Source organism: Sciurus vulgaris (assembly GCF_902686455.1).
Source record: "Sciurus vulgaris genome assembly, chromosome: 12".
NCBI lineage: Eukaryota > Metazoa > Chordata > Mammalia > Rodentia > Sciuridae > Sciurus > Sciurus vulgaris.
The window spans coordinates 78,783,906-78,796,737 of NC_136473.1; the positions used below are offsets into that span (position 1 = coordinate 78,783,906).

The 12,832-nt window shown below is 55.4% G+C and overlaps 1 protein-coding gene across 1 annotated transcript in view; it reads right to left on the reverse strand.

Moving 5' to 3' along the window:
* CNTN2 (contactin 2) overlaps positions 1-12,832 on the reverse strand; it is a 30,737-nt gene that overhangs the window by 6,795 nt on the left and 11,110 nt on the right. Inside the window, exons 3-18 of the mRNA XM_079107352.1 lie at positions 11,542-11,686; positions 11,249-11,424; positions 10,962-11,057; positions 10,398-10,607; positions 10,057-10,156; positions 8,496-8,671; positions 7,964-8,100; positions 7,396-7,525; positions 5,514-5,664; positions 5,265-5,392; positions 4,755-4,930; positions 4,160-4,280; positions 3,476-3,634; positions 2,940-3,089; positions 770-840; positions 224-458 (exon numbers count right to left, since the gene is read on the reverse strand). Of these exons, the coding sequence (XP_078963478.1) occupies positions 224-458; positions 770-840; positions 2,940-3,089; positions 3,476-3,634; positions 4,160-4,280; positions 4,755-4,930; positions 5,265-5,392; positions 5,514-5,664; positions 7,396-7,525; positions 7,964-8,100; positions 8,496-8,671; positions 10,057-10,156; positions 10,398-10,607; positions 10,962-11,057; positions 11,249-11,424; positions 11,542-11,686 (2,361 nt within the window). The remainder of the gene's footprint in view (positions 1-223; positions 459-769; positions 841-2,939; positions 3,090-3,475; positions 3,635-4,159; positions 4,281-4,754; positions 4,931-5,264; positions 5,393-5,513; positions 5,665-7,395; positions 7,526-7,963; positions 8,101-8,495; positions 8,672-10,056; positions 10,157-10,397; positions 10,608-10,961; positions 11,058-11,248; positions 11,425-11,541; positions 11,687-12,832) is intronic.

The window sequence follows — 12,832 nt, forward strand, 5'->3', positions numbered from 1 at the left end:
AACAGAGCCAGGTGGGAGCTGCCAGTGTCTACTTCTCTTCCCAGACAGCCGCTCCCCTCCTTCCCCTGGCCCCGAGGGCAGGAGTGAGTCCGGGGCTTAGAACCCAGGCGCCCTCTCCTCCGCCAACTCCCAAATCAAGCTGGGGCACGAGCAGCAGTCCCGCCCCGCATCCCTACGGACGAACGGCTGGGGCGGGGCCGAGTGTGGCCCAGGAGGGGCCCACCTTCCTCAGCCGAGTACACGAGCGCCGTGAGGCTCTCGGGCCCATCCCCGCGGCGGTTGTAGCTGCGGATCTTGACCTCGAAGGGCGTGTAGGGCTGGACGCTGTCATTGCTGTAGACGAAGTACTGCGCGTCGGCGCCGGGCACCCGGGCGGTCTGCCAGCCAGTGCTGCCCTGCCTGCGGAAGGACAGCAGGTAGCCGAAGCCGTCTCCGTTCTGGTACTCCCGTGACATGGGCTGAGGGCAAGAGCGTGGCGTGGGCGAGGGGTCGCGGCGCGTCTCCCTGCCCATCCTGACTCCACCCATCCTTCACCAAGAGGGGCAGCCCTGGGGCACCTGCGCCGGCCGCGCTTCCAGCCTGCAGCGGATTTGCGCGGGGGGGCAGCAGGTGCAAGGGGAGGGGAGGAGGAAGTTGGTCGCTTTGGAGTCAAAACTGTGCAGTGGTCCTTTCTGCACGCTGCTCAAGTGAGGAAGGGAGAAGGAGGGGGCAGGGCTCGTCCCTCCAGAGAAGAGGAGGCGCATTTCTGATTCTGTCCCTGCCAGCTTACAGTCCAGTTGACGATGAGCTCTCCGGGGGCTCCACCTCCTCCGCTGAGTCCTGAGGGTGCCACTGAGGGGGCTGTCAGGGGCCAAGGGACACAGATGTGGCTTGTTAATGGGCAACGAGGGAACAAAAGCTTCCAGCCTGTGCCCGGAGCCCATCTCAGGATGGGGACATCCTCAAATGCATCCTGGTTTTTGACCTCCCTCAGCCCCTCTGGGCAGGACTCTGGAGTCAGGCAGACCCGAGATCAAGTCCCATTTCTGCCATTGGCGACCTGTGTTTTCTGGGCAAGTAACTTAACCTTTCTGAGTCTCTGATTCTCCTCTTTCTAAGATGAAGATAATACCGTTTCTCTCAAAGGCTATAATGAAACTGAAATTTAAGGCGTGGCCAGCAGATAGTAGATGCTCCAAAAATTGGTCATTGTCCTTCTCACTCCTGTCAGCTCAAACTAAATCACAGACACCAACACCAGTTTGCTTTAAATTAAGGGGAATAAATAACCCAGCATGGCAGTTACACACACGCACACACACCACTGAATAAACAACTACAAAAAACCCTGTTTCTTTTGCGCTCCAAAGTATTGTATAACTTATTCTTTTTGTGTCAGATTTGATTCCCTAATTGCCTGTTGTATTAAAAAAAGGCTGATGTTGCTGGGCATGGTGGTGCACGCCTATGATCCCAATGGCTCAGCAGGCTGAGGCAGGAGGATCTCAAATTCAAGGTCAGCCTCAGCAACTTAGTGAGACTCTAAGCAACTTAGCAAGACCCTGTCTCAAAAAAAAAAAAAAAAATTGTGGATGGTTCTGAGGATATAGCTCAGTGATAAATTAACCTGGGTTAAATTGCTGTAGCAAAAAAAAAACAACAAAAAAAAAAAACTGGTATTAAAACAAGGATGTATTTCATCTGCTGTCCAGCTTGGCTGAAAGTGGCTTGGCTGGGGTCTAAATATTTCTGCAGAGAATTCAGCACGTGGAGACTTTTTATTTGATTCCGATGATGATATCTTCAGGCCTTGGGTTTGTAAGGGACACCTAAATGCATCCCCTATTTGGCCCTGCAAGGTGGGCGTTATTATCATTCTTTTCACAGTAGAAAAGATTGAGGCTTGGGGCAGGTAAGTGTCTTGCCTAAGGACACACGGCTAACACGTAGCACAGCTAGAATTTGAACTCAGCTCTTGATTTTTAAGCCCACCATCTTTCCTTTGCACAACTCCTGGGACACTAGAATACAGGAGACCCCTTCCCACCTCACATCACCAAGAAGTTCGGGGTCAATCAAAGAAAGAACTCCCTCTGAAACTTCTTACTCATGAAAGGTACCAGCTAAAAATGTTGAGTGACTCCCGAAAGCCTGGAGAGTCAGCCTGGAGCACACAGACCATGTTTACAGGAGACACCAAGATGGACCCTCACTACACATCCGGTGCAGCAGGTCTGAGGAGACAGGATGAGGGGCAGGATTCTGAGTCCATGCTGCCTGTTGCAGGATCCCTCATCCCAGGCCCTCACCTGCAAATGGCTCAGAGGGAGGTGGGCAAGAACCTCCCAGCAGATGCTGATGGGGTCTGCGCCCGTTCCTCCTGGAGTCGCTCCCACTCTGTCCCCACTCGGGTTCTGACACATGCACCTTTCACTGAGGGTCATGGGCAGACTCTGATTCCTCCTGTTCCTAAAGAGGTCATCCAAACGAGGGCCTGGAGACACTGGCTGCTTTCCTGTCCCCCTGTATGACACAGTCACAGCCCTTCCCCATTAACTGATCTCTGCAGCTTGTGCACTTCCAGGAATGCCACCCCATGATTCTGGGTTCAGGCTTAGCCTCTGCTGGTGTGACCCTTCCCTTTTCCAAACTTTGGTTTTTCCATATTTTTTAAAATTAAACTTAAAAAAATAATTATAGATTCGCATGCAGTGGCCGGGTGGACTTGGGTTTGAAATTAGCGGTTTCGTGGCTCTCCCCCATGGCAGCCTCGCCCTCGCCCTTGCCTTTGCCCTTGCCCTTGTCGACACTTGGGTGTCCTTTCTCAGCTGTTTGGTTAGAGCCCAAAGCCTGGTGAGCAGCGTTGGAATTCCGTGATGGCTGCTCACTGGAGGCTCCCTGGAAGGGGAGCCAGTGTCTCTGCCCTGCTGAGTTTCCTTGGGGACATCCAGGACCCTGACCTGCTTCCTTGGTCCGGATTCTGCTGGAGGGCCCACTGGGCTCCCCGGTGCCCAGGATGTTGCTGGCTAAGACTCGGAACTCATAGTCCATCCAGGGCGTGAGGCCCAGCACCTGGGCAGTCTCGGCGTTGCCTTCGATATTGGCAGGATCTGCAGGGTACCAGGGAGTGAGTGCACAGCATGTGGTTATTCGCGTCTGGATGAGGGTGGGCATTGGGCCCCATCACCTTGGTACCCAGCCCCCATTGTGGTTCCTGCTGTATACTAAGCATGCAAAACCCATATTTTCATTGCTCCAGTATCAATCCTTCCAAGTCTTTGAGGGTGCAGACTGAGCGTCTCCTCCTCCACTCTCTCCCTTCTTCTGCTGTCTCCCTACCTGTCCGGTGCTTCTTGATGGTAGAAGGCAAAACTCATACCTTTCCAAAATTCCAGGTTCATTGCTGGCCCTGTGACCCCAGACTCCTGACCCTGACACCCTGCAACACACACAGCCCAGCCTTCTCAGTACCAAGCCGGGTGGGCCTCACACTTACTGGTCCGAACCTGCTTCCACTTCCCCGCAGGTAGAGAGCGAGCCTGCAGGGTGTACTTGGCAATGGGGCTGTGGTTGTCAAAGCCACGGCTCCAGCTTAGCTGGACAGTGGTATCACTGATGTCTCTCACCACTACACCTCCCGGGGGGCCTGGCGGACCTGCACAGAGAGCAGAGCACACTGGGTCAGGATTGGACAGCTTTCAATCTGAGCCAACCTTCTCCAAACCCAGTTGGGGCTGGTGCATTACCAAGAGACGGCAGCAGAGGGCGCAGTGGGCACACCCAGGAAGAAAGGTAAGGGGGGGTAGTCAGTGGGGAGTGGGGGATGCAGTGGGAGGGGTGGCCTCTGGCTGTGTGCTCACAGAGGCACCAGCAGAGCCCTGCCCTGCATAGATTCCCCAGCACCAGACTTGAAAATTAGGTTTGGCAAAGTATTCTGCCTTGGGTTTAAGAATGGATTTAAAAAAAAATGTTTAGCTTTGGAAGAAAAATATTCTACTCATCTAGAACCTACAAAGAACCAGGCAGGCATTGAATGGATATGCAGGCTCAGCAGGCCACGTCTGCCAGAAGTCCTTCCCCACAGCTTTTGGGGGAGGAGGGGAGTTAGGGACAACAGGTCAGAATAGCCCTGGTGGCCACTAAGGGAGCAGGGGTCGGGCAGAAGAGGGGAACCCCTCACCTCGGACCAGAACGGTGGCCTCCTTAGAGGCACTGTCTACCACTGTCTGGGCCATGCATGTGTACTTCCCGCCGTGGCGCAGCTGGGCATTCAGGATGGTCATGTCCCCAACAGTTTCCTTCTGCACACAGGGGACACCCAGGTCAGAGAAAGTAGCCTTCACTAGTTCAGTGGGCCATGAGACACAAAGCAGGACTTGGGAGTCCCCCTGCTCCATCGTGTCCGCAGGCCCCTCTGCCTCTCAGTTCAATGGGAGGGATCAGCGACTCCCCTCTTAGTGCCCCTGGGGGGACTAAGCAACAGAGTTTATTACAGAAGACAGTCACTGACAGTCCAGGGCATTGGTCATGTGCCTTGGGTGGCAGGATAACAAGAGAAGAGTGGGGAGGGAGTCTCCTGGATGCTCCGAGTTCTAACTCTGTCTCTAACCCTCTCCCGAACGAGTGGGTCCCTGAGGGACGAGTCTGCCTGCGTGGGCCTCGGGAATGGGGAAGGCTCTGGAGGGGCTTGCAGGTGGTGATGGTTGAGGACATCTTGGGTCCCCTGTCCATCTGGAAGGAGGGGGGAGTCACGGGACTCTGGCCTCAGTCCTCACCACACTGGCTCTCCGGTAGTGACCCCCAGGCTTGTCAAAGTCGATGGGGAAGTCCTCAAGGGTCCAGGTGAATGTGAGGTCCATGGTAGGGTCATGGGAGGCATGGCACTGCAGGGTCAGGTTGTCACCCAAGTTGATGTCAGCACTTGAGGGGGCCAGAGTGATCTTGGTCGCATCTGAAAAAACACAATGAAAAGGCCCCTGGGTGAGTGGGGAGGGAAAAGTCCAGGCCAGGGGCTGTAGTAGGGCACAGGGCTTTGTCCTGAGCCCCAGGAAAGAAGAGGTGCTGTGACCAATAGGTGTCCTGACCCCTCAGCAGCCTTCTGAGCATGTGGCCAGCAGTGAGGCAGGACAAGATTCTGGACAGTGGCAAGGGGGTGGTCCCATGCAAAACTGAGTCCTGGGGTGGCCTCAACACCAAACCAGAAGCCATCTGGGGACACGAGAGCAGGCTGCAGGGGAGATGACACCTGGCTGTGAGCCAGGAGGCCCCCCCAGCCACAGCCTTACCGCGCACAGACAGGATTCCAGTGCTGTTGGCTTTGCCCATGAAGTTCTCAGCGAAGCACGTGTATTTGCCCTCATCTGACCGACTGATGTTCCTTATTATCAAGGTGCCATCCGGAGTTACCGTCACTCTGCAGCAGGGACAAGGCAGATCTGGCCAACCCAGGGACACGCTGCCGACACACAGGGAAACCAGCCTCCCAGGGGAACGTGGGGGAGCAGGGACGGCGCAGGGCGGGGTGCGGGTGGTACCTGCTGCTGTTGACCAAAATCTCAGTGCCTTTGCTCCAGAGCACCACGGCCTTGGGGGCGGCCCGAGGCTGGCAGGGAATGACGATCTCTCCCCCACGAGCAGCGGGGATCAGACGTCTCACGGGATTCTGCCTGAAGTCAGGGGCCAATGCTGGAAGGAAAGGAGAGAGACATGCAGTCACCACAGAGCAAGAGCAGTGCCCGTCGCCCTCGACGGGACACGTGCTAAGCACCATCAGTTCCTCTAGAGACTGACCCTCGAGCTCCTGGCAGTACCACTCCAGGACACACCCAGCATCCAGCACCACCTCCTGGCCACCAGCTCTCCTTCCTGGACTGCTGAAAAAGCCCCCCTATGTGGCCTTTCTGTGACACAGCTTTCCTCCTCCAGTCACTTCTCCACCCAGCAGCCAGGAATGTCTTTGTAAAAATGTAAATCAAGCACTCAGAACCAGCCCAGCTGCTCACAGCCTCAAAAATCAGTCCCCACCTCTTCCATCTGCCTCCCCCACTCACCCTCACTCACTGCGCTCCAATCATCAGCCATTTTTTTTTCTTTTGTCCTTTAAAATTGCCAAGTCTTATCCTGCCTCAGGACCTTTGTGCTTGCTGTCAATGTGCCTAGAAGTTCCCCAACTCTTCATAAGGTGGGCTCCTTCTTAACACTCAGGTCAAATCCCAAATGTGACTTCCTCAGAGAAGTCTTTCCTCACCACCCCAGGTAATGGCCTGCCTCACTCATGACTCCAATGGATTTTCTTTATAGTGTATCTTTTATGGCTAGTTGAAATTATTTCATTATTTGATTTTGTGTGTATTTGTCCCTCTCCCTTGATTGGTTTATAAAATCTTTGAGGGCACAGGCAGGATCTTTTTGCTCATTCCCTTGGAGGTATTGAATGGGTGAAGGAGCAAGTCTCATTTAAGCCTCACTGTGACTTAACAAGATGGGTATCATTAGGTGCATCTTATAGATGGGGAAACTGAGCCTCAGCAAGCCGAAAGCATATGAACTAAACATGAACACCAGATGACACTTCATGGGCACCTGTCATATGATGGGCAGGTGCTTTATGCTTTACCTCTCCCATCTTGTTTACCCTCACAGTAGCAGAATGAGGGCAGGACCCTTATTGCCTGAGTTTTGTATATCAAGGCCCAGTGGTGCACACCTGTAATCCCAGTGGCTCAGGAGGTTGTGGCAGGAGGATTGTGAGTTCAAAGCCAGCCTCAGCAATAGCGAGGCACTAAGCGGTTCAGTGAGACCCTGTCTCTAAATAAAATACAAAATAGGGCTGGGATATGGCTCCGTGGTCGAGTGCCCCTGAGTTCAATCTCCAGTTCAAAAAAAAAAAAAAGAAGAAAAGAAAAAGAAAAAAGAAGGAAGGAAGGAAGGAAGGAAGGAAGGAAGGAAGGAAGGAAGGAAGGAAGGAAGGAAGGAAGGAAGGAAGGAAGGAAGGAAGAAAGAAAGAAAGAAAGAAAGAAAGAAAGAAAGAAAGAAAGAAAGAAAGAAAGAAAGAAAGAAAGAAAGAAAGAAAGAAAGAAAAAGAAAAGCTAAGCAAAGTTCGCCCAGCTGAAGGGGTGGGGTCAAACAGAGCTTGATGATTTTGCTACCGTTTTCCCCACTGCATTTGCATTGTTCCTGCCAGACACTGGACAAGTCAAGAGACCTTGTCCTCTGGGACCTGTCAGTCTGGTATCTCACCTCCTTCGAAATCCCTCAATTCTCCCACTCAGAGGCTGTCGGAAAATTGAGGACTGCTGCCCGCATGCGCATGCGCGTGCGCACGTGCACACTGAGCGTCAGGAGATGCTGGACTCAGAACTCTTACAGCCGCCCTCTCTGTGCACCAGCGTGTCCCCTTCCTCCCTGGCTCTTTACCTTGCACGGCCAGCTCAGCGCTGGCATAGATGGTGCCGTGCTTGTTCTCGGCCACACACTGGTACATGCCCGAGTCCTCCAGGCTCAGCTTGGAGAACCGCAGGTCCCCAGCCGACACTTCCACCCGGTTCTGTGCAGAAGAGCCCAGCCCAGGGCAGGACAGAGGATCAGGATCACCGGAGGCCGGGGAGGAGGGATCGGCAGGGACGTGTTCGAGGCTGGTAGCTCCTTGGGATGGGGCTCTTGTGTAGTCCTAGCTCGGGGCAGCCTGGAATCTCAGGACTCTGTGGTTACCCAGCCGCCCCTGTCCCCAAGCCAGGAGGGCCAAGTGACCCACTCAGGACCACATTCTGTTTTTGAGTCTGAGTTGTGTTTGGACCCAGGTCTCTGGGATTCTATCCAGTTGACCAGCCTGTGGCCATGTGACTCTGGGATGGATAAAGCACCCAGAACCACCCCCCTTGACACCCTGGCTGGTCCAGAAGGGCTACCAGTGATGGGGGGAGGCTCTGAGGATGAGGGAACGAGGGGAGCAGAAGAGGCTGTGTGGGAGGAAGCCCAGGACTACCTGGGAGGCCAAAGGCTCCCCATTCCTCAGCCAGCGCACTGTGGGTCGGGGCTTCCCGGCGGCCGCACAGCTCCAGCGCAGGTTGGAGCCGATGTCAGCTTCTGTGTCTGAGATCACCTTGAGCCACTCGGGCTGAGCTGTGGAGAGCAAGGGAGAGAGAATCTGGGATGACCTGGGAGGAGCCTCTGGTTGGTTAAGTAGAAGGTAACCGTGGGGCTGCTGTATGTGTGCCAGACAGCAGAGGCGCCGTCAGCAGGTGGAGAGGGTGAAGGAGAGGGCAGGAAGAAGCAGGCCCCTGGAAGTTGGCACTCTGGGTATGCAGTGGCTGTTCTAGCAACTTAAATCATTCCAAAGTGTCTGTGTACTGTCCACGCCCCCAGCTGAAGCTGTGCTGGCCAGTAGCCTCTCTTCCCCAGACTCGGTGCAGTCCTGGGACAAGAGGGCAGAAGCGAGGGCCCCCCAGACTCCCTCTGACTTTGGGAATGTTTCCTCAGGGCGAAGGGTGAAGGCGAAGGGGTCCCCGTCATCATACCCTGCACAATGATGCGGCCCTGCACGGTGTCGCGGCCCTTGGCGTTCTCTGCCTCACACTCATACGTTCCCTCATCCTCAAAGCTCACGCTCGGGATCTGCAGGGTGGGCTCGGCTGTGGCCCACTGCGGGGACAAGGAGCCGTCCACTTTGCGCCACTTGATCCTGGGCACAGGACTGGCAGGGAAGACAAAGTCAGAGCAGGCAGGCTGAGCTGGGCACGTTCCCCCTGTGCTCCTGGTACTCAGACCCTGAGAGAGGACAGCTGGACAGAGGCCCATGTGGGCCGATTTGTAGCTCTTCTCCCTGCTAGGCTTGGAGCACCATCAGGGAAGGGACACGGGGCAGGCCTCCTCTACTGCCCCTGTCCACTGCCACAGCCGTGGAGCCAATAAAGTGGTCTTCATGTGGTCCAGCTTGACCTCCCACAGCCCTGGTCAGCCACAGTCTATGTGCTGGGTCTTTATGGGCCCCCTTTCCTCCTGCCCCACTTTTCAAAAGCACTTCAGTTACTAGTAACCTGTGTCCTATAATGGACTGAGGAATCAGCATCCTGAAGGGCCACTAGGTCACCCTTCCATGAGCCTTTACATGGGGTTTCTGGAGGCCCAGTAACTTTCAACAAAGGGGCAGCCCCAGGGCAAATTTGAAGCAAGAGGGGACCAAAGTAAAACCACATTCATTCATTCCACAGACATTTATTGAGCACTTACTATTTCTTTTCTTTTTCTTTCTTTTTTGTGGTATCGGGGATTGAACTCAGGGGCACTTGACCACTGAGTCACACATTCCTAGCCCCCCCCCCCTTTTTTTTTTTTTTTTTGTATTTTCTTTAGAGACAGGGTCTCACTGAGTTGCTTAGTGCCTCACTTTTGCTGAGGCTGGCTTTGGACTTGCAATCCTCCTTGTCTCAGCCTCCTGAGCTGCTGGGATTACAGGCATACATCACCATGCCTGGCAACACGTGCTATTTCTTAGCCCTGTCCCAGTGAACTGTTTTTCTGGGAGAGCAAGAAAGATAACACTTTCTGTTGTGAGTTTGAAATCGGTAACTGTTAACATTCATGGAATACTTACTAAATGCCAGGCATTGCTCTAAGGCTTTAAGTATATTGACTTATTTATTCCTGGTTACAATCTTATCAGGTGATTACTGTTACTGTCACTGTTTAGGAAGGAGGAAGCTGAGACACAGATTAGAAAGTGTTCCCAAGGCCTCCAGTCAGTGAGTGACAGCTGGGATCTATACCAGGCGGGCTGGTTGGAGCCCACACTCTGCTCCTGCCCCTGCCCTGGTGTTGCTCAGGCCATTTGAGCCTGCTGTGCATTGCTGGCAGGACCAAGTGATCCAATGTGTGTAAAGCCCCTGGCACGGGATGCCCCACCTGCAGTTCGTGATCAGAGCGTGGTCATGACACCTGTTAGCACTCTGCACACTGAGCACTCTGCTTGGGGCGGAGGGGCACTAAGCTGACCGCTGGCCTTGATCACCCTCACTCTGCAGTCCCCTGTGTCCCTGATGGGCTCTGAGAGGCTATGCCTGGTCAGGGAGCTCCACTCACTTCCCAAAGGCGAAGCACTCCAGAGTGACCTGCTGGCCCGCTAGAGCGTAGGTCTCTGCCGGGAACCGGGCCTTGATGCTGGGTGCAAAGAGCCGGGGATCTGGGGAGAGAGGGGTGGTGCAAATCACACTCAAGTGACTCCAGGGGAGTGCTCCCGTGCTAGGACCCCGTGTGACCCTTCACCGTCTGCGCAGCTCCAGCTCGGTGGATGACTTCCTCCCCCTTCCCCTTGGGTCTGGGAAGGTCTGAGGCTTCGCGGCAGGAAGACCAGGGGGCCTTTTCCCCCCAACATCCACACAGCCTTCCGGCTCCCTCCTCCCACCACACCTGGCAATCCTGACCTTCAGCAGCCAGGTTGAGCTGAGCGAACTTGCTGAAGACACTCTTGGTGGAGAAATCCATGTGGCTGGTGGCCAGGCAGGAGTAGTTGCCCAGGTCCGAGGCGTTGGTCCGGGCAATGTACAGGTTCCCTGTGGTCTGGGACACGAAGTGACGCCCGTCCGTCGGGATGAAGTTGGGGAACTCGTTGAGGAGCCAGCGGTAGGACAAGCCTAGGACGCGGGTAGTTTGAGGAAACCAGGGGGTGCAGGGCTCAGGGGCGATCTGGGTGGGACCCTCACATGGTGGTGGGAATCTGTGGACCTTGTTCTGGGAGCCCCCACGCTCTGAATGGGAGTTGAGGGGAGACCTAGAGGCAAGATGGAACTTGAGCCTTGTTCTGCAGGAAGGCTGGGTGCTGGGAATGCACCCTAGGGGCAGCTGGAAAATGGCAGGCCCATGACAGAGCCCGTCAGTCTGGGACCCAGGATCAGTGCTTGCAAGGGGCACTTGCCACCTCTTATTCCAACCATCCCCTGCTGAACATCCAGAAGTCACGCCTGTGTGCCTGGTCAGGTGCCACTCACCTGGGTAGTGGGCGGGTGGGTTACAGGGCAGCATCACCCCCCAGCCCTCGTGGGTTTTCACAGGGTCTCGCTCCTCCTTGGAGAACTCCTGTAGAACTGGAGGTGGAGACTGGGGCTCAGGTACCATCCTCTGCCTGGGGCTCCCTCCCCGACTTGTGCTCCCCAGGAAGAAGCAGTTCATGAGGGCATGTGGCGAGAGGGCAGGAAGGCCTGGCTTGAGGGTGTCACCTGTCCCTCCTGGCCTCTTCTTCCCCTCCCCCAGGGTCTTGGACCCCCATTGTTCTCACAGCCAAAGCGGAGGACGGCCTCCCTGCTGACCACAGTGCCCACTGGGTTTGAGGCCAGGCACTGATAGACTCCGGCGTCCTGTGCCTTGGTGGGGTTCATGATGACCAGGTTGCCCCCCACCAGCTGGTGTCGGGAACCTGGTTCCAGCTTCATCTCAGTGCCATTCATCTTCCACCTGCCACAGGGGACAGAGGAGGGGGAACCTCTGAGTCCTGCCCGATGGTGGGGCTGACATGAGGGGAAGACAGTATGGCTGCCGGGGGTCTCCCAGCACCCACTGCAGGGCCCTCACCTATAGGTGGCTGGAGGGCTGGCCCGGGCACGGCAAGCCAGTGTCACCTGCTCCTCCGTTGATTCCTCTGGGAATAGGAGGCCAACGGGCTGGTCTTCAAAGACAGGCCCAAAGGTGGCCGGGGATCCCTGGGTCAAACTCCAAGCTGCAGAAGAGTACACCAGCAGAGGGACTCACAGCCTGAGGCTAGCTGGGACCTGGCCTCTAGCGCCATGCTGCTCAGGAAGACTTCTTGTGAGGCAGAGTATGTTCCACTAGTGCCACTAGCCATCGGTGGCTACGGAGAACTTGAAATGTGGCTAAGGAACCGGTTTTTAAATTTAATTTTAACTAATTTAGATTTGAATTTAAATAGGTGGGCAGGCCCCCCCGTGGTCCATCTGTCAGTCAGTCCCTCCTGATACTCGGGGATTAAGCACCTGCTCTGTACCTGACCCGGGGTAAGCAACTGGGCTGTGAAGTTGAATCAGACAAGGTTCTTCTCCCTGCCGGGCCTGTCGCGTGTGCAGCAGACACACGTCACATGGCACATGTCCCAGTAGTGGTTTAAGATCGAGATGCTGGGGCCTTAGAATGCAAGCAGTTGCTGCCACCCTGGGGTGCCACCCTGGGAGCCTTAAAGAACTGATCCATGGGGTGTGAGATGCAGGAGAACCCTAGGGGGGAGGGGCGTGTCCCTGGAGTCTAGTGCCCTTCTGGGGCAGAGTGACTCAGTGACTCAGCCTTGGGGCTGGGGCTGGGTTGGGCCTCCTGCTGGCTGTGTGTCCTTCGGCAAGCTATGGGACTCTTCTGAGCCCCCACGTCTACATCTGTGAAAAGAGAAGCTATGAGTCTCCTCCAGGGCCCACCCGAGCATCCAGCCAGAACCCTGGCAGGGCATCTGGTGTGGAGCGCGTGCCCAGCAAATGTCTGCCAGACCCAAGTGTGGGACAGGCGGGGCTGAGCGAGGAGAACATCTGATGACGAGTGGATGGCTGATGGGTGGCAGTTTTATAAAGTCCCAATTCAAGAAAGAGAGGCCCAGAAAAGGGAGTGGTTTGCTCATGGTCCCATGGTAAGTCCATGACCCAGACAGGTCTAAACCCCGGTTCTCCTGAAATTGCTGAAAAAATGGATACCACACATGCAAATGGAGCTTTCCTGCAAGTCCTGTCCCAAGCAGGTGCTCTTTCTTCATGCATCACTGTCGCACCTCTCCAGGACAGGGGCAGGGTATGAGGAGTACAGGTGACAGGGTCTTGTACCTGCCTTTCCACAGGGCCTGTGCATCTCGGCCGGGTGGGGCCAGGGC